The sequence below is a fragment of the Brachyistius frenatus genome, unplaced genomic scaffold (genome assembly GCF_029030835.1).
Source record: "Brachyistius frenatus isolate BFR_SWC_R1_liver_20210118 unplaced genomic scaffold, ASM2903083v1 Contig_73, whole genome shotgun sequence".
Taxonomy (NCBI): Eukaryota; Metazoa; Chordata; class Actinopteri; family Embiotocidae; genus Brachyistius; species Brachyistius frenatus.
The window spans coordinates 1974185-1997014 of NW_027210672.1; the positions used below are offsets into that span (position 1 = coordinate 1974185).

At 46.0% G+C, this 22830-nt stretch overlaps 3 protein-coding genes across 6 annotated transcripts in view; all 3 read left to right on the forward strand.

Moving 5' to 3' along the window:
• The window catches only part of mta2 (metastasis associated 1 family, member 2), a 31960-nt gene extending 25038 nt beyond the window's left edge, over nt 1–6922 (forward strand). For 3 of the 4 annotated variants that reach the window (XM_069708033.1, XM_069708031.1, XM_069708032.1), the window contains exons 8-19: nt 65–164; nt 326–514; nt 1634–1708; nt 1808–1866; nt 1971–2071; nt 2615–2754; nt 2899–3127; nt 3446–3535; nt 4751–4869; nt 5100–5210; nt 5746–5888; nt 6714–6922. In XM_069708033.1, coding sequence (XP_069564134.1) covers nt 65–164; nt 326–514; nt 1634–1708; nt 1808–1866; nt 1971–2071; nt 2615–2754; nt 2899–3127; nt 3446–3535; nt 4751–4869; nt 5100–5210; nt 5746–5888; nt 6714–6870 — 1513 coding nt within the window. In that variant the 3' untranslated portion in view covers nt 6871–6922. The remainder of the gene's footprint in view (nt 1–64; nt 165–325; nt 515–1633; nt 1709–1807; nt 1867–1970; nt 2072–2614; nt 2755–2898; nt 3128–3445; nt 3536–4750; nt 4870–5099; nt 5211–5745; nt 5889–6713) is intronic. The other variant, XM_069708034.1, reaches the window with a different exon arrangement.
• A 6342-nt stretch (nt 6923–13264) lies between these two features.
• Nucleotides 13265–15197, forward strand: cth1 (cysteine three histidine 1). Its single transcript, XM_069707916.1, has 2 exons — nt 13265–13273; nt 14098–15197. Exons 1-2 carry the CDS (start codon nt 13265–13267, stop codon nt 15100–15102), a joined length of 1014 nt encoding a protein of 337 aa, XP_069564017.1. The 3' UTR covers nt 15103–15197.
• Nucleotides 15198–16794: 1597 nt separating this feature from the next.
• Nucleotides 16795–22501, forward strand: taf6l (TAF6-like RNA polymerase II, p300/CBP-associated factor (PCAF)-associated factor). Its single transcript, XM_069708050.1, has 11 exons — nt 16795–17012; nt 17300–17386; nt 17493–17643; nt 17762–17812; nt 17944–18038; nt 18179–18253; nt 19379–19599; nt 20210–20342; nt 20492–20620; nt 20775–21271; nt 21381–22501. The coding sequence occupies exons 1-11, from the start codon at nt 16866–16868 to the stop codon at nt 21712–21714; spliced, it is 1920 nt and encodes a 639-aa protein (XP_069564151.1). The 5' UTR covers nt 16795–16865; the 3' UTR covers nt 21715–22501.
• The last annotated feature ends 329 nt before the right edge of the window (nt 22502–22830 follow it).

Sequence of the window (22830 nt, forward strand, 5' to 3'; positions counted from 1 at the left end):
GCGTAAATGTTTCCTTAGTTTGGCGTCCAGGACTGATCAGTGGTTGTGCGTCGTGTGTTTTCAGAGCTGTGGGGACGTTTGCTCGGGCCCTGGACTGCAGCAGCTCCATCCGTCAGCCCAGCCTCCACATGAGTGCAGCCGCAGCCTCCAGAGACATCACACTGGTGAGAGAGACACACAGAGAGACAACCGTCTCCGTCCTCTTGTGTTGTCATAAGGAGGCTTTAAGCAGCTAAAGTCTCTTGTTGTAGATAATTTTCCGCTGAGAACGGAGATGCGTGACAATAATTGTTTAATATTTCCCGCCTTGTCTCCACCTTCTCAGTTCCACGCTATGGACACGTTGCAGAAGAACAACTATGACTTGGCCAAAGCCATGTCCACTCTGGTTCCCCAAGGAGGTCCGGTGCTGTGCCGCGATGAGATGGAGGAGTGGAGCGCCTCCGAGGCCATGCTGTTCGAGGAGGCTCTGGAGAAATATGGCAAAGACTTCACTGACATCCGCCAGGACTTTGTAAGCTCTCTTCTTTTTGTTTCTCTCTTTGTCTTCTTCCTCCCAGGTCTCATTCAGACCGGCCAGCCCCGAATCCCTTGTTTGTCGAATCCAGATTGTGTCTGGATAGATTCTCGAGACTCTGGATTTTCGCGAATCGAATCCGAACCACATTCGGAGGAGGTCCGAGATGTGATTCCAGTTAGATTTTTTTTTTTGTTGTTTTTACAGACGAGTCACAGCTCTGGTGGGTCCGATCGGATTTATTTCTTTACTCGCAACGCGTCACACAATGACAGTTTAACTTTCAGAGTGACAGATTGCGTAGGATCGATGCTACTATTAGCAGAGCGCTCTCGCTGCACCATGACTGCAACACAGAACATCGCGATGTCTCTCGGCCTCCTCCGTGTTCGTGTTCGGGGTGCGACGGAGGAGTTCTGCATCACAGCCTGACAGTGCTACGCGTACCTCGTTACCAAGCTGCAAACGACCGTAACGTCACCCACCTGCTGTGTGAACTGCCGATCCGAAGCATTTCAGTGTCAGCCGTCGCCATCTTGCTTTTTCTAGAGCCAGAAGTGACCGTATTTGGACGAGCTGGTGAGGAGCGGTCGATCCGACACGATCTGATTGGAAACCCAAGGACGCTACGCTGGCCTACCTGCAGCACCACTGGCCACTTTTTGAGGCCCGATATCGAATTAGTGATGGAATTATTTTCAAATGCACCACCAGAAAACTAAGAAGAAGTGACTTTAGCGAACGACACCATTATGACGTGTGGAAAATATGTATTGACTTTTTATTTAATGAAAGAAGTTGAATGGGATTCTACGGAGCCAGAGGCTTTTTTTAGAGCCAACCTCTAGTGGCCCCTCGACGGTACTGCAGTTTAAGGCGCTTCCGCGTTGGCCTCACTTTTCAGAACCAGAAGCTACATCCAATTTTGTACATCCAAGAAACTGCAGTCTGAACAAAGCCTCGTAGTAAACACGTGGAGGCTCGCCGTGGTAGTATCGACGTAACAATTCCAGCTATTCACTGCCGAGTAGAAACCGTAAACTGTACCGTTTTCATCCCATAATGCCAGAGTCCGGTTTCAGAAAATGTCTTCTTTTCCCCCTCCTCCCCCCTCAGCTGCCCTGGAAGTCTCTCGCCAGCGTGGTCCAGTTCTACTACATGTGGAAGACCACCGACCGCTACATCCAACAGGTCTGTTTCCAGCGGGACGAACGAAACATTGAAAAATCACTGTCCGGTCGCGTTTTCCAGCCGCATGATCACAAAACTCACAAAACGTTCTCTCTTTAGAAGCGACTAAAGGCGGCCGAGGCGGACAGCAAGCTGAAGCAAGTGTACATCCCCACGTAGTGAGTGTCGCCGTCAACCGCCACACACGACGTGCGCCTTCCCCTCTGGGTGAAAAGTGCTTTTTTTTTTAGAATAACGTCTTCTCCTCCCTCCCTCCAACCAGCACCAAACCCAACCCCAACCAGATCATGGTGCCGGGCAGTAAGCCGGGTATGAATGGCGCTGCGAGCTTTCAGAAAGGACTCAGCTGTGAGAGCTGCCACAGTAAGTACACGCTGTGAACACAGGAGGGGAAGTTAAGAGGGACAAGACAGACACTGAACCGTTTCTTTGACAGCACTTAGCAAAATCTTCGAATAAATTTGAATCTTTAATTGGATAAAAGGTATTATTATGTATCAAATCTCACCCGTAATTGATCGATTTAAAGCTGAGCATCAGGTTTCCTTGATGAATATCAATATTTATAATATTATTAATGTTTTACTAAAAAAATATCATGTGTCCTGCACCATTCTTTTAATTTTGTTTTACTTGTCCTCTGTATCAGGAAAAAAAAAAAAAAAAATCAAGAAAGTTGTGATTTCAATTCGAAGCAAAAAAAAAAAAAATCACGATTCTCATTTTATGCGGAAGGGTGCAGCTGTGCGAGGAGCAGAGTAACGGCAGCGACACCTTAACTCATAGACATGCAGCTGCAACTTCAACATCAGTGGCTGGATGCTTGACTTCCATTACATCTGTCTGTTTATTAGTCATGTAACACCTTCGCTAACCAAAAAAAAAAAACACCTTTTGCCACCACAGCGACTCAGTCCCCTCAGTGGTACGCCTGGGGGCCCCCCAACATGCAGTGCAGACTATGCGCCTCCTGCTGGATCTACTGGAAGAAGTACGGCGGTCTGAAGACCCCCACACAGCTAGAGGGTGCTGCAAGAGCTGGCTCTGTAAGTACGCTGCTGCAGTCAGACGTTCGGAAGAAACTTTACCCATCAAAAGCGGCGCAAAAGTCACAGTGACGCCCTCAGAATATCCTGAAAGATCTCCTCACGACGTCCCTCCTCTCCCCCGCCTGTCCCCTCTCTGTCCAGGAGTCAGGCCCCCGCAGTCACATGACGCGCCAGGAAGCCCAGGGCCTGTCGCCATTCACCCGCAACGAGGGGCGAGCCAAGCTGCTGGCCAAGAACCGCCAGACCTTCATCCTGCAGACCACCAAGCTGACCCGCATCGCCCGGCGGGTCTGCGAGGACATCCTGCAGCCGCGCCGCGCCGCTCGCCGACCGTACGCCTCCATCAACGCCAACGCCGTCAAAGCTGAGTGTATGTACACACACACACAGATCCATGTACACGCACATACATGTACACGCACATCCGTAATGCTGTCTCTGGAGTTTCCTGCTTAATGCTTGTTACTTAATGAGGTTCATTCGATCATCACGTCATTTTTGGTCTGTAAATCCTTCCGGAGTTTATTTTCAAACCTCCCAACAGGTGGAGGTGGAGAAAGCTCAGTGGGACACGCTGTGGTTTTAACAGCCATTTTTATGTTTTCAAATGTTTATTTCTTTTCAAATAAGCTCATTTGAGTCGGTGTCACTGGTTCACGTGTCTTGACTGACGTGTGCGTTCTCTCAGGTATCATCAGGCTGCCCAAAGCCACAAAAACTCCCCTGAAGACCAAGCTGGTGCCTCGACCGTCACTGGCCACCATAGTGAAGGATTTAGGTAAGAGCGCCTCATGCGAGCAGCAACACTAAACTACTCCAGTAACTCAGAATTAATGTTTAATATCTACGCGGTGCTTCCTGTTCTGCCAACGAAACAGTTTGATTTTACGATGTCAGCAGGCGACTGTGGTCCAGGCGCAGTGAGCAAACCGGCGATTAGACGAGTCCGGATTTCATCCGGTTAATGAGAAAACTGACGTGGTTATTTTTAGAATCAAAGTGAACGATTAAAGCTTCAGTCTCTAACATTAAAGATCATAAACCAGACAGCTGCAGCTCACTCGGGGTCCTCATTAAGACTACTGAAGTGGATGTCACACTTATTATATAATAACTTGACTCACTGCAGTCGTTCTGCAAGATCACTAATATTGTTTCTATTCATCTGTACAAAAACAGCTGGATGAAGCTGACAGCTGTCAGATATTTCCACCGTTTTGAGGTTTGACTGTCTCTCTTTGATTGGTGGGCCTCTTCTCCTGCTCTGGTTTAATGGCACATGAGTGGGCTGAACAGGAAGTTACCCTTTGAATATGCGAGCATCTACTGACACGAACATTAAAGTCAAACACCACAGCCAATAAATGGCTCTTCATGAAGGCGTATTATTTGGGTATGATTCATCTTAAACTACAACAGTAGATTAAAATGTAAGTTCTTGAGACAAGCTTGTCATGTGACTTGGCCTGATATCAAAAACAAAACAAAAAATGAATTGAAATAAACAATTAAGCGTCAACTGAAATGTTATGCTCATGAAGGCCCGAGATTGGATGTCGCGTCTCCACACTGCCCCCTGCTGCTGGTTTATAGAGGCATTGTAGGATCAGGTACTTCTTTATGAATCATCCAGACCTCCAGGGTGGGACAGGTCCACTTCCATAGAGTCCAAACTGAACATGGACAGACACTCAGTTTACAAGCTCCACATATCTGAACAAACTCCCAGAAAACAGGATTTCAAACGTCTCTCTTTCCCGGTGGCATTAATTTTCCTATTTAAAATAAATAAATACCTTTTAAACTTATTAAACCCTAACATGCTGTTTATTTATTTTTTATTCACCTCTTTCATCAGTTATATTCTATAACTCTTTTTTTTTTTTTTTCCATCTTGCCATAAAGCATCTCGTGTCTCGCACGAAAGCCCTTTGAGTCCCCTCGTTGTTCGAAAGATGAACTCACCTCGCTACTTGCTGTCGTTCCTCCGCAGCCATCTCCGCTCCTCTGAAACTGAAGGCGTCCAGAGGACCCCCGACACCCATCAACAGGAACCAGGCCAGCCAGCCTCGAGGGGGCCAAAGCCTGCTGGGAAAGAGAGGCTTCGACAGCGTCAGTGTTCCTCCAACGCACCACACACCGTGTTCACAGCAGGGTTGGATTATCATTTAAAAAAAAAAAAAAAAAAAACACACAAAAAAGACGTGCTCACTCCACTGCAACACTTTTGTTAACTACAAACGCACAATCAGCTGCTGCATTCTGAATGTTTTCAATTATTTTACTCACATTGTCCCCTCTGACTTCACTACTCATTTTTACTACTTATTGTTTTATGGAAGACACAAAAAAAAAGACCCTGCTGGAATCAAACCAGCAACCGATACGAGGACGTCCGACTCCAGCCGGAGCCTCACCTGTCCGTCGGTTCCGGCACCAGTAAGCCCGAAGAGGTGCTGAGTATTCTGGTAGCTGCTTGTAGCATTGTTGTGACCAGCAGTCTGACATCATGACGAAATATGTTTTTTTTAATTTTTTTATTTTTTTCCCTATTTTATTCCGGTAACTCCAAAATCCCAACACAAGTATCTCAAGTCACTTAACACGCTGAAGTTGTTTACAGCAGAAGCTCAAAAACATTGTAGAGAGGAACGCCCGACAATTCCACAATTCCCACACGAGGAACAGCTGGAGGAAAAAAAACAAAAACCGTCAATTTAACAGAAAGAAAACCTCTGACATAATCGGGCTCAGAGGACGTCTGCCTCGACCTCTCGGTTAGCGGAGAGGGGGAGAGCAAAGAACAGCATCGAGGTCCACGAGATACTAAACCGCCACAGAGGCGGGACACGCGCTGTCCTTAAAACGCTCCAATCAAAGCACTTCATGACTTTCAGACTGCGACACATTCACTCTGATGACACACGATCATCAGCACATGCCGTCTGCCGCACCGTGGTTGATTCTTGATCTCTCGTTGGTTCACAGGCCGCAGGGGTGCCCTACCCGGCCAATGGGAGGCCATACACTTCGGGTATGAGGACCACCTCCCAGTCGGTCATCAAGCGCCAGAAGGTCGCCCAGGGAGAAGCTCCCAACCCCGTGGTGTTTGTGGCCACCAAGGACACCAGGTACATGTCGCCGCATGTCGGCCCTCCGTCGCACCGTCCACTCCACCTCCGGGTTTTTTTTTATTTCTAAAAAAAAATAGATCTAATCATGTCCGACCTCAGAGGGGGATATTTAAATTCGTGTTCAGGCAGAGCTCAGGACGACTCCTCTCGCTGCTATCGCGGTACCAGTTTTACTGGTTCTTCCTCGCTTTGGCCTAAATGCTTCTGAAAAGAAAAAAAAAAACACAAAAAAAACACGCTACTGCTGGAAAACCTGGAGGAAGAACATGTTTAACTTGAATTAAATTGGAACTTCAACCTGGAGAACTTGTTGCGAAACTTTACGAACCTCCAACAAGAACAAAGTTAGATGGTGAACATTAAACCAAGACCAGGAAACCCGGTAAAAAAATTAAAAAAAACGGTTTGCCTCGGAGCAGCCGCACCGTCTCCTACAACTACTGGGTGTGGTGTAATAATTGGAAAAAAAAAAAAAAAAGATTGAAATGAGGAACCTGATGCGTCAGACTCACCTGTTGATCGGCCGCTCGACACCCGAGCGCACGTGCTGTCCGGTGCTTTACCGACAGACACGGCTAACGGGTAAGAGAGTCGCACAGAGACTCGTGGAACCGAAGTTCCGTCCGTCTTAACTTTGAATGCGCTGTAGTAACTGGAGAGGAGACTCCTGCAGCTTTACATTCGTACAGAGACGCACAAATCCGGCTTCACGTCTTGACCGCTAAAATAATAATAAAAAAAAAAAAAACAACAACACACACTGTTGACACATTGTTTGGAGGACGAAGAGAAAACGTACTTGTGCTGGTCTCTTTGAACCAGGGCTCTGAGGAAACACCTGACCCAGTCAGAGATGCGCCGGGCAGCGAGAAAACCTCATCTGCTGGTCCGGATCAAGCTGCCGCCGCCGCCGCCCCGCTCCCTGCCCATCCCCCTCCTCCCCTCCAGCACCAGCGAACCCATCGTCCTGGAGGACTGAAGAGGAGGGACGGGTCTTTTAACAGGACAAGGGGGGACGGGTGGGAGTATAGGTGGGAGTTGGAGGGGGGGGGTGTCTGTGCTCAGGCCATCACTGACTGGCAGCACAGAGTTTGCCATCCGGTAGTTTTTTTATTTTCCCCGTTTTCAGTGTCATCTTTTTTCTTTTTTCTTTTTTTTTTTTAGTCTTCTGTTACTTCCCAAATGTTGACATGTCCAAGACATACACACACACACACACACACACACACACAAGCACTTAGATGACTGTACATTTCCATGTTATTGAACAAGCCGACACACACGCACACACACAGACACACCTTGGGCTTTGTAGTGTTTTTATTCCAAATCCTACATTTCTTTGCTCCCTTTTTAAAGCCACTTGTTTTTAAATGTGTCATTTAAATCAAGATATTTCTCATCCCGAAACAATTGTGACAAAAGCACACTTTGTTTTTTTTTGTTTTCCTTCCGCGTCTCTTATCTTTGTGTAAATATATGCATAATTGAAGGGGGTGACGCCCCCGCCCACGTAGAAGACCGAGCGGGACAGCTGTAGCAGGCCGAAGGTCCACTTTAATTTGATGTGAAGATTTCCGTCTCCGCTCCTCGAGTCTGGCCCGGCCGTGGACGAGGGGGCCAGAGGTCGAGCCGGGGGAGACGGCGCCGCGTCGTTCTCCCCGGAAGCAGTTATCCCATTTACCGCAATCTTTAGCTTCCTTTGAGACCGCGCGTCACCTTATCAGGAGCCCAACCCCCCCCCCCACCCCCTTTTCGCCGGTCGAGCCGTTAACGCATCCCGCCGTGTCGCGACTCATCTTCACGGGTTTGAGAGGGACAAAAAAAAAAAAAAAAAAAAACGTGCGATTTGCAGAAACAAAAACGTAGACGAAGCGAGGCCAGGACGTCCGCGTCGGCAAGAAACGAACCGGCGCCGAAAGCTCGTCGCCGTCGAAAGCTGCACCTCTTTTAGTTTCGGCAGGTCGCATTGTTCATTTCGTATCCGATCAGGTTGCATCCCCTATGCAAAAAGCTTTTTCGGGCTCCAGCGTCGTCGCAAACGCCCCCCCCCCCTCCTCCACGCGTCCCCTCAGACCTTACAGAGTTCATCAACTGCTCTCAAACACTCAAGAATTTTTAACCAAACGGGTGGAAAAATGTTCCAGATGTGTCACTGCCTGAACTTAATCCAGACTTTACAGTCACCAGATTCAACTCTCCAGATTTTGTTTTTGTTTTCTGTGCTCGAATTTAAAAAAAAAAAAAAAGAAAGCATTTTCGTCTCTGCCTTCATGTCGGGTCACCGTGAGAAATAAGAACGTGGCAGTCGGGTCGCCCGTAGTCCTCCGCTGTTGGACTTCCTCGGCGCTTGTCAGAGCCACTTTTCAGCCTGTTCGGAAGAGAGATCTCTCCGTCTGGAAACGGAAGGAGAACGCGCTCATTTTCTCAGTGATCGGGGGTTTAGTAGGAAGTCGTATGCGTTTTTTGGCGTTGAGGTTCTGTTTCGGGTCCGCAAGAGACCAAAATGAGCCATAATGTGGAGGTGGATGAAAAAAAAAAAAAAAAAAAGAGATAAGAGATTATGAATGGACACTTTGAACCTGTTATACTGAAGTCACTGCATTTCTGACAATGAACTGTTGGGTTGGTTTGAATGAATCTGACCGTTTTGTGTCACCGGTCGGTTGAGGAAAAGTTTTGTCGGATAAAGCGGCAGTATGTAAACGTACGGAAGAGAATTGGGGCCGATCGTTTTGTTCCTAAACTAAAAGTCAAAACGTCTTACTCGCTCTCCAAATGTTGATCCTCTCTGAATTCGTGCGGCCTTAATCCTCTTCTGTAAATGTGTAACGGAGCAGAACAAAATAAACGCGTTTTTGGATTGTGATTGGATACGATGACATTGTGAAAGGAGCTTTTTCCACCGTCTCAACTCGTGCTTTCATTTGTTTGTTGTTTTTTTTGGTTTATTTTTGTCCCCCTCCTTCCCCCCCCCCCCCCCGTTTGTACCATTTATCGAAGGGTAAGTACAAAAGTGAGTTGTTAATTGGATAATTATAAATCCTGTGAATCCCCACAGCAGCAACGGGGTTGCACTGGTTTTATAAGCAAGTTCGGTCCCAATGTGGGCTCTGTAATGTTTCTCAAAAAAAGAAAAAAAAAAGAAATTGAAGTGTTGAGTTTGTAGCAAATACTAATGTGTGTAAAGAAAATGGGAACGTGGCGTATTGGAAACTTTTTTTTTTTTTTTTTTTTTTTTTTTTACATCTGAAATGTGTAATAATTCTGCTCCATGGTCGTGGAGATGGTTCCAATAGGCTGCCGAACACGTGAAACATCTCTCCTTCAGTGGGGGGGGGGGGGAGCGGGGTTGGCTGGTCGGTCCAACCGGAGGGGGGGAGGGGGGAGGGGCGACGTTCAAAAGGGACTGGGTGCTGACTTTTGTATGATGGAGACGAACACGCTACAATTGAAAAAAAAAAAAAAAAAAAAAAAATATTTCTCAAGTGTTTTTTATTCCCATGTCTCTGTATCATTTAATGTATCTTGATAAGAAAATAAATAAAGATTTTTTTTTTTCTTTGTGGTCAGACACAGGCCCTCTCTCGACTGTTTCTCTGTGTTCGCCGCGTTGTTACCACGGAAGAAGCTGTATGTCAGACTTCAGCAGGGTTCAAACTACGACATTAAAAAAACCATTAAAAACAAATACGGGGCACGAGGAGCAACTCCAGATGGGTTTTTATCCTGTTCAGTGGATCGTCAGGGCAACGGTCACCTGTCACCGTCTCTCCCTTCCTATGGCAACTTCCGTCTCATGGTTGTGACCAATAGGAGCGCAGCGCGCTCTTTCATGGCCTTTTCGTGTGGTCCGTCCCATCTGTCGGTATGCACATGACCTGTGAACAAGATCTCCAGAACACATTGGGGGGGGGGGTTACCTCAAAGGTCAACTGTGACCTCACAGTCTTCCCGTCCTCGTGAAGCAAAATCTTTTAAAGGAAATTTCTTTCAAATTAGCACAAAGGTTTTCTTGGATTTTGAAAGAGGAACTGAACAGATTTTTTTTTTTCTGCTCAAAGGTCACTTCGACCTCACAAAAACATGCTCTTGGCCACAACTCAACAATTTATAATGTCATTTTTGACAAAATGTCCCACTATTGCCCGATTGGGTAAAATGGTAAGGTGATGGTATTTTATATCCAAAAAGGTCAATTTCACTGTGACATCACAATTTTAATGATAAAACATGTTTCTGTCTAAAAAAAAAAATCAGCACCAGAACATTGAGAGTTTTATTTTTTTTCATTTGGACTTCTGTTGATTTGGTGAATTTAACTTTAAGCTGATTGTGTAGATGTGTGCTGTCGGGTTAATAATGTATGTGACGCATCCATATTTTGGGAGTTTGTTGCTTAGCAACACGTACTTGATTGTCAGTCAGCTTTATTGGCCTTCAAAGTCTCCCAACTCTCGAGACAAATCAATTTCAAGCAACAAAGTTGAATCAGATTTGTAGTCCGGTGTTGTAGCTGTTCTGAAGATTGATTGACCTTCCAAGTTTTTCCAATTTAGAATTTTTACTTCTGCTACATGAACTACATTTCACTCTTGAAAATCATAAAGCTAAAAATAAAAAGAAGGCTTCAGTAGGTTTTGAAAAGTCTTGAATTTAGTTACCAAGGTCTTGCATATTTTTCTTCCTTGGCATAAGCAGTAACATCAGCTCTAAAACGTCCAGGAGGTGCTCTGCACCTGGAAATGAAACTAAGATTTCGGGTTGTACTGTTCGGTCCATTTTTTTGTCGAGTCAGCTGCTTCATACCTGCACAATGGTGCTGACCTCATTTTATGGCACAATATCAGTATAAACTTTCTTTTTTTTTTTTTTTAAATCGAATCTGTCCGAGGCCTAATTGACTTGAGTTATGTCATTTCACCAACACAGAGCATGTTTTGTGTAATTTTTCAGATATTAAATGCAGAAATTACAGTAATGATCGCTGATTGCAGTGCCTGACTAATTCCATGGATAAATACAGATATTCTTAAATGATTGATTATCATTAAAGTAATCATTATTAATTATTATGAAGGCAAAAAGCGATTTCTCCAAATGCACCCTCTAATAATATACAATTTCTCAGACCCAGCGTTAACGGAGTTCATTTCACTGTGTTCAGAAATAAACTGTAAGGCTGAAGCATATTACCATAGTTACAGACTTCAATCAAACCCGAAGGCTTTATTGCAAATGGAAACATGGAAATATGTGTCCAAGAGTGTCCCGTTAGAGCCCCGTCTCTGTTCAACCAGACATGTCGAAGAAATTTGAAAACTGACATCTGATCAGTTGCAGTTTCCACAGCGTTGGTCAAACTGGCATAAAAAAAAAAAAAAAACTATTTTTTTTTTCCATTTATTTCTGATGAGATACTAAATGAAATCATCTTGCGATTTTATTAACGCGTATTCCTCTAAAATGTCTCCATGTAAGGTGTCATCAAAAGGGTACCCGCGCCCGTATGTGTAATTACATGTAAGGCTGGTCTGCAGCGAAAACACAAATCATAAAAGTATAAGTGCAACCAACTGTTGTTTGGTTTATTATTTATTAGAGCTCTCTCGCTGAAAGCAGCTGAGTTTATGAGAGTAGAATCTGCAGGCCAGAAAACAATTAACTAAAAGAGGCACACACACACACAAAAAAAAAAAAAAAAAAGCTCTAGAGAGAATTCTGATGGTGGTACTTTCCTTTTTGGTAGTTTTATTTGTTTTCCATTGAGTACTTTAGTTTCAGAATTCACAGCATGTGAACTTTTGGCTCTGAATAGTCTGGTAGAGCAGTCGGCGTGAAACTATCTCAAGTTAAAAAGGCCGCGAGAGGAAACGGCAGGCTGAGGTGTCGACCCCGCGTTTCACCGGCTGCGGCTCCAATCTGAAAGAGGCGGGGGCCACAGATCTTCGGGGGCCCCTAAACACAGTTTTATTGCACGTTTATTTGCACCACTCGTCCTCCATCTCGGGGCCAAAGTCGCGTATGAAAATCTAGTTGTTGTTTTTTTTTTTAGACCTTTTTTGTTGTAAAGTTTTGTTTTATCAAAATACTTCAATTTTCCTGAGAAAATCTCAAGTGAGGTTCTATCATTGCACCATTGGAGAACTTTCATTATCCATCTGACACTTAATTTCTGTAATACTAGACAGATTTTTTTTTTTTTTAATATGTGAGAAAATATATTAAAATGAAAAGGAAAACAGGGAAACTGGCAAATAGTTCCAGTTGAGAAGCTGTACGTTTTTTTTTTTTAGCTTTTTCTTATAGTTTTGCTTTTTTTTTTTTCCAGCTCTTAGTTTATGCATATAAATACAAATCATGGAACTGCTATGCATAACGGGGGGTCAACAACAAAAACTGTTTGCCCCGTGGCCCCCTTAGCGGGTTATAATGAGGTCCCAGTTTTCTGAAGGAAAACACGCAGCAAATCTCACAGGTATCTTCACAATCGAGTAAATATTTTTTTTTTTTACCTTTATATTTAAAAATGTGTTGTTCTTGTGATTTAAAGTAGAAAAACAACTGAACAAATTTTTTATTTATTTTTTTTTTTTACAAACATTTTAATGTGAGTAAATGAATCCTTGATGTGTTTGTTTCTACCTGCGGTTTGACTGAAACGAGCCTAAACAAAGATCGGGCCGAGCCAGAGGAAATGTTTACTGGGGCTGTCTATTTGCATTCAACCGTATTCAGACGGTGTTTAATTAAAAAGTTTGTTTTGACAGGTTTCACACCGAGGTGTTAATTTCCACAAACCTGCCTGAGGATGTTGACATGAGCCGTTAATGAACAACTATTAGGTGGCTGGCCAATGAACTTTTCAGTCGTTAGGACAGTAAACATAAATTCAAATAAAATAAAAGACCATTAATAAAAAATGGCCTTAAACACTTATATCCTGCTACCCGGTTGGTTCACATTTAACTCATTTAACAGTTTTTAAAAAACATTTTTTTAATCATAACTAATACTAAATACACGCATTCTAATTATGTTAATACGTGGACCGGAAAGCCCTCCCCCGCCCCCCTCTCCCCCGCCCCCCTCCTCCTCCCAGCGCACGTGGACGCGATTGGTCGCTCGAGAAGCCCAAACAGACGCTGAGCGCGAGCACACCTGATGCTCGTTTGATCTGGACGGCGGGAGCACGCCGCCGGTTTAAAACAAAAAGACACGCGCGCCCGTCTTTGCTTCAGTGACTCCGTAACAGCAGCAGCAGAAGCGTCTCGGTCTCGCCATTCTACCGACGCACGGTTTCACCGGGACGAAAAGCGGGCTTTCTGTGTCTTACTTCCAGTCCGCCACGAGCACCTCTCCGGTTCCCGGCCATGTTGGAGGTGAGTCCGCTCAAACACCCCCTCCCTCCTCCCTCCACCCTCCTCCACTCCCTCCACCCGCAGGTTCCGCGTACGGAGGTGGGCTAAACTAACGTTAGGCCCTACGTCGGTAACTTGGACGAGCTGTTTGAAAAACATTTAAAATAGTATTTAGAATATATATTTTTGTAGTGTTATGAATGTGCTTCCAAGAATACCTGGTGTTCCAACAAGAGGAGGAAGGAAGGAAGGGAGGAAAAACAACAACAACAACACACATTTAATGACATTTTGTTATTTAGACAGTTTTGTTTAATTTGCATTCAGAGGATGAATATATATATATTTTTATTTTTCCCAATTGATTCCAGGAATCTTTAGGGATTGTGCAGAATTGCTGTGTTTTGAAGTATAACCCGAAGAGCTTCCTCTGATGCATGATGTGTACAAACTGGGTGGAGGGTGGTGTTTGCAACGGTTGGTGTGTTAAGTGGTTAAGTTGACATCATTACAATTACACCGTTCATTAAATATAATGCCATTTATCAAGAAAATGTCAAATGTTATCTGGTCAACTCACTGATTTTATATCTTAAATGGACAAAACAAAAAAAAAAAAAAAAAAAAAAAAGCTGTAGCTGAAGGTCTTTTTTTTTTTTTTTCCTACTAAATTTGCAAGCCTGTGAAATCTGATTCCAGTAGTAGACCTCTATTGAAGTGCATTTGAATACAACATATTGTAGCTTTTCAGAGTCTGACATTAACTCCATTAAGTTTGAAAAGCTAGGGGCGGGGCTTTTAATAACTAGATGAACTAATAGGAACTTTTTCTGTCTTTCTTTCAGACCACGAGTGATGACTTGTTCCTGCCGTCTCACCACGCCGAGGAGCTGGTGGACAACCTGCTGTCCAGCGAGGAGTTGGATGGAGGTGGAGGTGGAAGCCTGCCCGAGGCCCGGCTGCCCCTGGTGGAGTCCTTCTTCCCTCCCCTCCTCCCCTGGGTCTGCTCCACCCGCTACAAGACGGAGCTGTGCACCAGCTACTCCACCGTCGGTTTCTGCAAGTACACCGAGCGCTGCCAATTCGCCCACGGCCTCCACGAACTCCATATTCCCTTCCGCCACCCGAAGTACAAGACGGAGTTGTGCCGCAGCTACCACACGACCGGCAACTGCTACTTCGGCAACCGCTGCCTGTTCGTCCACAACCCCAGGGAGCAGCGCCCCGTCCTCCGCCGCCGCCGGAACATCCCGTGTCGCACCTTCCGCTCTTTCGGCGTTTGTCCCTTCGGCAACCGCTGCAACTTCCTGCACGTCGAGGGCCGGGGCGCGAGCGGGGGGGGCCCCAGTTTGCCGGATCTCGCTGAGAAGACGCCGCCGCCGCCGCCTCCTCTCCCCGCCCCCCGACGCGACCCCGACCCCAACCCCGACCCCAACCCCGACCCCAACCCCGACCCGTGGAAGCCTCGCGGAGGCCTCTGCCGCACGTTCAGCTCCTTCGGTTTCTGCCTGTACGGCACACGCTGCCGCTTCCACCACGGTCTTCCCAGCAGGATCAAAACCTCGCGGCCGAGCGGAGGGGGGCCCCTCCGCCCTCAGAAGTGCCCCGGCAGCTCGGGGTTGCCCTCCCCCGCCTCCCCCTTCCCTTCCACCTCGCCGGACTCCTCGCCCTCCTCCTCTCCTCCGTTGACCTCCTCCCCTCTCGTCACCCCGTCCGCAGAGGCCACGGCCCGCAACGCCTTCACCTTCTCCAGCCAGCACTTGAGCGACCTGCTGCTGCCGCTCGCCCTCCACCTGCAGCATCTGGAGAGCACCAAAGCCCAGGAGATCTGGGTCAACAGAGGGCTCTGACGGGACGAGGCCAAAGTTAAAACCAGCGTCAAAAAGCTTATCGTTTTTAGTTTTATTATTCTTATTCTTTTTAACCCCGGTGCTTTATTATTATTATTTTTTTTTTTTTAAAGTGAGGTCATTTGACTTGAGAGCCTGTCTGCAGGTTCCACAGACCATGAACTGTCTTATCCTGGATCTCCGTGAAGCATCTCTCTCCTAAAGGTGTAGCTGCGCGTGTGTGTGTGTGTGTGTGTGTGTGTGTGTGTGTGTGTGTGTGTGTGTGTGTGTGTGTGTAATTCAATTTTTTTTAAACTATTGTACATAAATGACCTGGGTAACATGTCCTACCTCGACACTGAATAAACACATTTTAAACTTTACTCTTGATGTTGTGTTTATTGTTCACACTCCTGCGAACGGCACAAGCTTGTGTTGTCAGCCGCGCTGCCGCCACAGAATACTGCAGCATTAAAAATAAATAAGAACAAACCAAGATCTGGTTTGAAGGCAGCTATTGTACCAGCCCTTCTTTTTTTTTGTTTCTTTTTTTTGCTGAGCTAATGGCCATGAGTGACGAAAGGCTTTTTAAAATTCATTGCCCTCTTGAGTGCCTCCGATTTCTTCAACTCAAAACTGTTTGATCCCCAAACTGAAGAGCACCGGAGGGACAACACACCGAAGCAGCACTCCACATTGACGGTGTTGGAAAGTATTTGATGGGATTTGGACACGAGGAAAGTTACCCGCTGAGTGGAAATGGCATTTCAGTAAACCAGCATGCGACACGTGCTTCAAAACCACAGATCAATCACACTCACTTCCCGCTTGTGTAAATTGATGGGGACATTTTTTTTTTTTTATTATTTTGTTTACAACGTATTTTCTAGAAAGAAAAAAAAAAGATTGTTGCACGAGTAGCGCAGCGGCTTCGTGAAAGGTCTGAAGTGTATGATCCCATGTAGGAAGAAGGCCTGTTAATTCTGCTCGTCTCGGTTTCAGTTGAAGGTGGTTATGTTACCGGATGATGGATTTTTATATCCAAAAAACATTTCTACTTAATGTTTTGACATTATAGAAAATATTATAAAGCAGTCAGAAAAAAAAACCCATTTTATTGCCTTGAAGTACACGCGAGAGCGACGGAAGTTAGAGGGAAATGAGGAAGCTGAGAGTGGAAGAGCTAAATAAAAAAAAATATATATATATATATTTTTTTAACGACATCCATTGCAATAATTTAAAGAAACGGGGCGAAGCAAAAATAATTTTGTGTTCAGTTAAATATTGTATTACAATATTTCCTCGTTAGGAGATGTCTAACTCTGCTCCACACTCCCAACAACAGCTATAATGTGCTTTAACGCCGGATGGCCGCACGTCATTAAACCTCGGAGAAGAACCATGACCTCCGGTACAGCAGGGGGCAGCATGCGCACCTTTAACGTCGGCTTGTCATCCGCCGGGGAAACCTAAGAAGATTTTTTTTTTTAGGTTCAATTTATTCACCTACATTTTTAAAAGCGTCTGAAATCTTCCTGCGAGATCGTACAGACTCCGCCGCGGTATATTTAATTTCCAGCGTCGTTTTTTATTTAAAATTATTATTCTGTTTAAAGAACGGATCGGATATTACACACAGTCTCGGGTAATTAAGCTCAGTTTTGGAGGGTTTGACCAGCTGGAAGTGGCGTTGTTGTTGTTGTTGTTGTTGTTGTTCCGGAGCTCCACGAACAGAGACGGCGTTTAACGTCAGCTGTTGTTTCTCAGCGGTCGCCGCGAGCATGGCGGACCGGGAGGAGCGCCGCTTCGCCGAGGTTTCCCGGGAATCCGTCAAACTTATGGCCGAGAGTGCAGGCGTGGAGCTCGGCGACGATGTGGCCGCGCTGCTGGCTGAGGACGTGTGTTACCGCCTCAGGGAGGCAACGCAGGTCGGTGCTGCACGGATGTAACACCTGCAGCATATATATATGTATATATATATATATATAGTGTTTACTTTACGTATAAACACGACCAAAAAAATTTATAGAATTTGATCATCTATCTCGATGTGCATAACAATCTTTTTTTTTTTTAATTTTTTTTATCAATAATCAATGTCTATGCGACGCTGCCTTTTAAATTAATTGTTATTTTGAATGCGTTGATCGCCTGTCTCTCAGTGCCATCCGGTTTTGATGGTGTGGTATGTGCGTTTTGTTTTGGACTCGAGCAGAGCAGCTCTCAGTTCATGAGACACGCCAAGAGGAGGAAGCTGACAGTGGAGGATTTCAACCGAGCTCTGCGCTGGAGCAACGTGGAGGTGAGCTGTCACTCTCACATCCGTGATATATCTCTCCCCCCCCACACCGTCGGTGACGTTGTGAGCATGCTCGGGTCTGCTGTGACAATCCCTGTGTTTTCACCAGGCCATCTGTGGCTACGGAGCCCAGGACGCTTTGCCCTTTCGACCGGTGAAGGAAGGAGAACTCTTCTGCGTCGAGGACCGGGACGTCAACCTGGTCGAGCTGGCTCTGGCCACCAACATTCCCAAAGGCTGCGCCGAGACCATGGTGCGAGGTAGGGCTCTCCACGCTGGCTGCATACGGTGGCCGGGTTCGAAGCCTCCTTTGTGCTACGGAAAGTCTTCGAGTGGCCGCGGGTTTACTTATTACTACGCCTTCTGTTTTCCTGTCAGTGAATGTGTCGTACCTGGATGGTAAAGGCAACCTGGAGCCGCAGGGAACAGGTGAGACTCCCTCACACACACACACACACACACACACACACACACACACACACACACACACACACACACACACACACACACACACGGGGGGGGGAGTTCAGCTGTCGGACCTCAATGTTGAATTGTCTCAGTTCCTACTGCAGTGCAGTCTCTGTCGGACGACCTGCTGAAGTACTACCAGCAGATCACCCGGGCCATCCTGGGAGAGGACCCGCATCTCATGAAGGTAGTCTGCTGCTGTTGAGCCCACACACACGCACACGCACACACACACACACACACACACACACACACACACACACACACACACACACACACACACACACAAACAAGCGTCTTCATTCTAACACGCCTCTCTTGTTTCAGGTGGCTCTGTTGGACCTCCAGTCCAACTCCAAGATTGCTGCCCTGTTGCCGTACTTTGTTTATGTCATCAGCGGAGTAAGTCTTCTTCTACCAACCCAAGGTTTACTCTCTCAGTACCAGATTCAGATATCTTTGATCCGCCTTTACAGAATACCTCATCCGGTGCAGCTCACCCAAGTCCCGGCTTCAGGGTCCGTGTGAAGTTTGGAAAATACTTAATTTTTACCCATTATGTTTGCAAGGTTGGGAATATACCACTTAAAAAAAAAGGCTTATTTTCAACACAATATGCCGTTTCATCGACACAATCACTCATGTAAACTTAACATCTTTAAAAAAAAAACATATCTATCATTAAAGCAGAGCACACCAGACAGATTGACTGATGGTACTGAAATGAATAGGGGACATTTTCCTGCTCCGTTTGGCATCGTGAAGGCGATCGTCAGAGTTTATGCTGTTTTACATAATGAAGGTAGAAAGTAAGATAAACACTGACTAAAGGTTCTCCTTGTTAACTACTAGTTGTTGGTTCAATCCATTAGCCGACTGGACATCGTACGATTATTTGAATATATTATTTTTGGGACGACAGCAACTTGTTGGATTCCAGCGCAGATGAAGAATGTAAAAGTGACATTGTTAACACGGCTAAAATACGGAGAAATACAAAATCGTACAATACGAACATCAAAAGCAATACAATGCCCATTAAAAACTAATCAGTATTAGGTACTAATTTAAAAAAAAAAAAAAAAATCCTGAATTACCCTATACAGTATATCCATCCGTTCTGATCAATAATGGTGTTCTTTGATTTTGAAACAGTAATGTAATGTTTCTCAAGATGTTATATAGTTAAATCAGAAAAATGCTGTTCGTATCTGCAGTGATATGCGGTACTTGGTAAATCCGGTTTGGGACATGGTCTGGAAGTTTGGAAACCCTCCGACTTAACTCAAACCATGTCGACAGAGAAAATCAACAATGTTTGCCTTCAAAAATATCTGTCATTCAAATTTGATGTGTGTGGTTGGCAAACATCAGGTAATCTCACGAAAACGCAAAAGGAATTCTAAGCTTCTTGTGGATTAGGATTAGTTAAAAAGCAGTATGACTCCGCTCCATTCATCCGTGTGTTTTCTGCTGTGGGTGTTTTTTTTTTTTTTTGTCGTTGTTTTTTTTTTTTTTTTTTACCAGGTGAAATCGGTGAGTCACGACCTGGAGCAGCTCAACAGGCTCCTGCACATGGTGAAGAGCCTGGTCCAGAACCCCTACCTCTACCTGGGCTCGTACGTGCGCAGCCTGGTCTCCAGCGTCATGTACTGCATCCTGGAGCCGCTGGCCGCCTCCATCAACCCGCTCAACGACCACTGGACCCTCCGAGACTACGCCGCCCTGCTCCTCAGCCACATCTTCTGGTGAGCCGGTCGCCGCTGGTTGCTTGGAAACGGTTTGTTTGTCGAATTGTCGTCCCGTCCCGTCCCGTCCCCCCCACCCCCATCGTAGGACGCAGAAACTCTTAAAGGGGGTAAGAAGTGAGATCTTTGTCCAAATGTCACCAAACTTGACCGTGCACCTCCTCCGGTCCTCAGGATTGCTCTCAATTCAGTTTGAAGCAAATTGTCATGATATGCGGGGGACAAACGAAAAAAAAAAAAAACGTACATGCGTCGATACATCAGGCCCTTCTCGAGATATCGCGTTCTCGGGAACGGGACGGGACGGCGTGTCCGAATTCTTTCATCACTATTTATTATTGAATACCTCAGGGCTTAAATTCTTAATGTGTAATAGTGTTAGCCAAAAAAGTTTCTGGTTTAAACTCCCGCAGACACAAAGCAATAATAAGCAATTTAATTCCGGTGGCCGGGCGATCAGACACCGTCTTTATTGGGTTTTTGGGGGTTGACGGCTCTCACAAAGACGCGGCGGAGATGTTTTTGATACCGTCTGTTTTTGAGTCGGTATTGATGATTACGAGTCCAACAGTCGCTCTGCTTTTGTTTTGGCTTCTCTCTCTCTCTCCAGGACTCACGGGGATCTCGTGAGCGGTCTCTACCACCAGATCTTGCTTTCCCTGCAGAAAGTTCTGTCCGACCCGGTGAGACCACTCTGCTCCCACTACGGCGCCGTGGTGGGCCTCCACGCTCTGGGATGGAAGGTCTGTTTGACGCCTCTGCCCCCCATCCCCCCTCACACACACACACCCCCCCAATCCGACTCTCTCTGGATGGATTCGTTTAAATCCTGCAAATGCTCCTAATGTTTGTGTAGTCATCTGCATGCTCTCCTGTGTTTCCGCATTGCCAGGCTGTGGAGAGAGTGCTCTTCCCTCACCTCCCCGCCTACTGGGCCAACCTCCAGTCTGTACTGGACGACTACTCGGTCTCCAACGCGCAGGTCAAAGCGGATGGACACAAGGTGTACGGAGCCATCCTGGTCAGTGCCCGCTGTGACCTCCAGTTACTTCAAACACTCAACATGCTTCCATGTCATTTTGTTTTTGGTGTTTGTTTTCTTTTAGAGCTGGAGCAATTAGGAAACAATTTTTTGGTAATAAAGTTATCATTGGAGTTCTGCCGTGTGTCTGCAGGTGGCAGTAGAGCGCCTGCTGAAGATGAAGGCCCAGTCTCTGTCTCAGCCAGGAGACGGAGGCTCCGGCACTCAGCCGGGCTCCATGGTGGGAGCTCTGGGCTACAGGGTGAACTCCCCAGGACTCAGCCCGCCTCCGGAGCCCCTGGCGGAGGCTGCCCTCGGGATCGCCAGCCACCTCCAGGCGGGCGGCGCCGGCTGTCCCTGGGAGGAGTGGACCCCGGTCCCCCTGCCCGACATGTACTGTGAGCTCTACTCCTTCTTCGGCGACAGCCTGGCCGTCCGGTTCAGCACCGGACCGGGGTTCGGCAGCTACCATCCCTGCACCCAGTCCCAGCTCGCTGACGGCAGGAAGGAACCCCCCGGTCCCACCTCCATCCCTGACACCACCCGAAAGATGCCCCAGCTGACGGCCAACCTCAACATCAGCCCCAGGCAGGATGGGAGTCCTCGCACGGATCCGCCGCCGCCCAGCCTGGCAGCCACAGGATCAGGGAGGTAAAAGCAAACAGTGGCGTTTTTGTTGTTGTTTTTTTTTTTTTTACTTATCAGGTTCGGTGTTTGTAGCACTGAATGTGTCTGGCACTCCCCCCCCCTCCCCCGTCAGGTCTCTGGCTCGCTCCTCGTCCATGCAGCGCTCCCGAGCCTCCTCGTCGCGCTCCAACCAGCGTTCGGCAGGTCTGTCCCGAGACGTCTTCCCCAAAGCTCGCTTCACCTCCCCCCAGGCCGGACTGCCAGCATTCTCCTTTCTCATCGGTGGGCGCCAAATGGGCCGCCGTTGCCAAGGCCGCCGCCCCTTCCAGACCACTTTTGCCCCAACTCCGCCCCTTTCTGTCGTCCCGCCACGCGTCTACGCCCACAAGCTGCCCGTCATCGGCCGGGTGGGCAAACCTGTGCGCCGCTGGACGTGTTCGCATTACTCCCTTCATCTGCCTCTGTAGAGAGCCGAGTCACATATAAACTCTTATTGGATGCCTGTGGCGGGTGACTGCTGCAGACCTTTTCATGCCCATAGTAACAATATTCTGATTAAGCTCCCAATAATTGGTCTTTTGTGGTGATATTTTTATAGTTCGATGGCTAGAAGGAGTTTTTTTTTGTTTGTAGTTCTTTTTTATAATGGTGGAAAACTAAATACTGGACCACGATTCACAGAACAGGTCACGCCAATTACAAATATTGGTTTTGGCATAAAAGGCTGCACTTTGTTTTTGTGTACACTGTACACCCATTTGTTCAATTAATGATGTAAAAACCATTCAAAGTCCCTATTTTATACAGATTTATCTTTTTCTATAACGCTATAGAAAGACTGTCTGTTTTGTAAAAGTACATCACATTTAGCAATTTTCTTATAAATGTGGTTCTCTTATGTTCAAAAAAATGAAAAACCCAGACGAGAACTGAAATATTTCAGCGATGCACACTATGTTTGTTATCATAGCAAGTGATAACATGAATATTTAACTAGAGAGCAGTTAAAAAAAAAAAAAAGTACTTTTTTTTCTTGCAAAAAAAACCCCACTTTAAATTCTGAAAAGATTTGCTGCCAAATCAAACCTTTTTGATAACAGAATAACTTGGGAGAGGTGGTTGATGCTAAAGAAACAGAGAAAAGCAGCAAGTCTTCCATTTGAGAAGCTAAAACTATGAAATGCCTGTTTAATGTACACTTTTGATATTATTAAAAAGAAGAATCTCTTTTCAAAGTTTTTTTTTCTTCTTCTTTGACACTCTTCATCCTTTAGTCGATTTACCGCCGGTCCTTTGAGCTCGACACTCATTAGAATTAGCTGATATCAGACCTGCTCACTATGGAGCACGATGATGACCTCATGTTTCGGGCGGTGTGCTTACTGAAAACCGGCTGAGGACATTTGACATGGAACTATTTGACATCATTTGTGTTAAAAAAAAAATATATATATATATTTTAAGGAATTTTTTTTACTCCTTGACTCCATAGCTGTTGTTTTTTGAGATTGAGATTAGATTGGAGAGGCCAGATTTGAGATTAAACATTTCATTGTTGTAATTGTGACATTGATTTTGTTTCA

Coding starts and splice junctions, on each gene's coding strand:
- taf6l (XM_069708050.1), top strand. CDS start 16,866: ATGGCGGACCGGGAGGAGCGCCGCTTCGCCGAGGTTTCCCGGGAATCC. Junction 19,600..20,209: donor CTCCTCAGCCACATCTTCTG/GTGAGCCGGTCG, acceptor CTCTCTCTCCAG/GACTCACGGGGATCTCGTGA. Junction 20,621..20,774: donor AGGTGTACGGAGCCATCCTG/GTCAGTGCCCGC, acceptor GTGTGTCTGCAG/GTGGCAGTAGAGCGCCTGCT.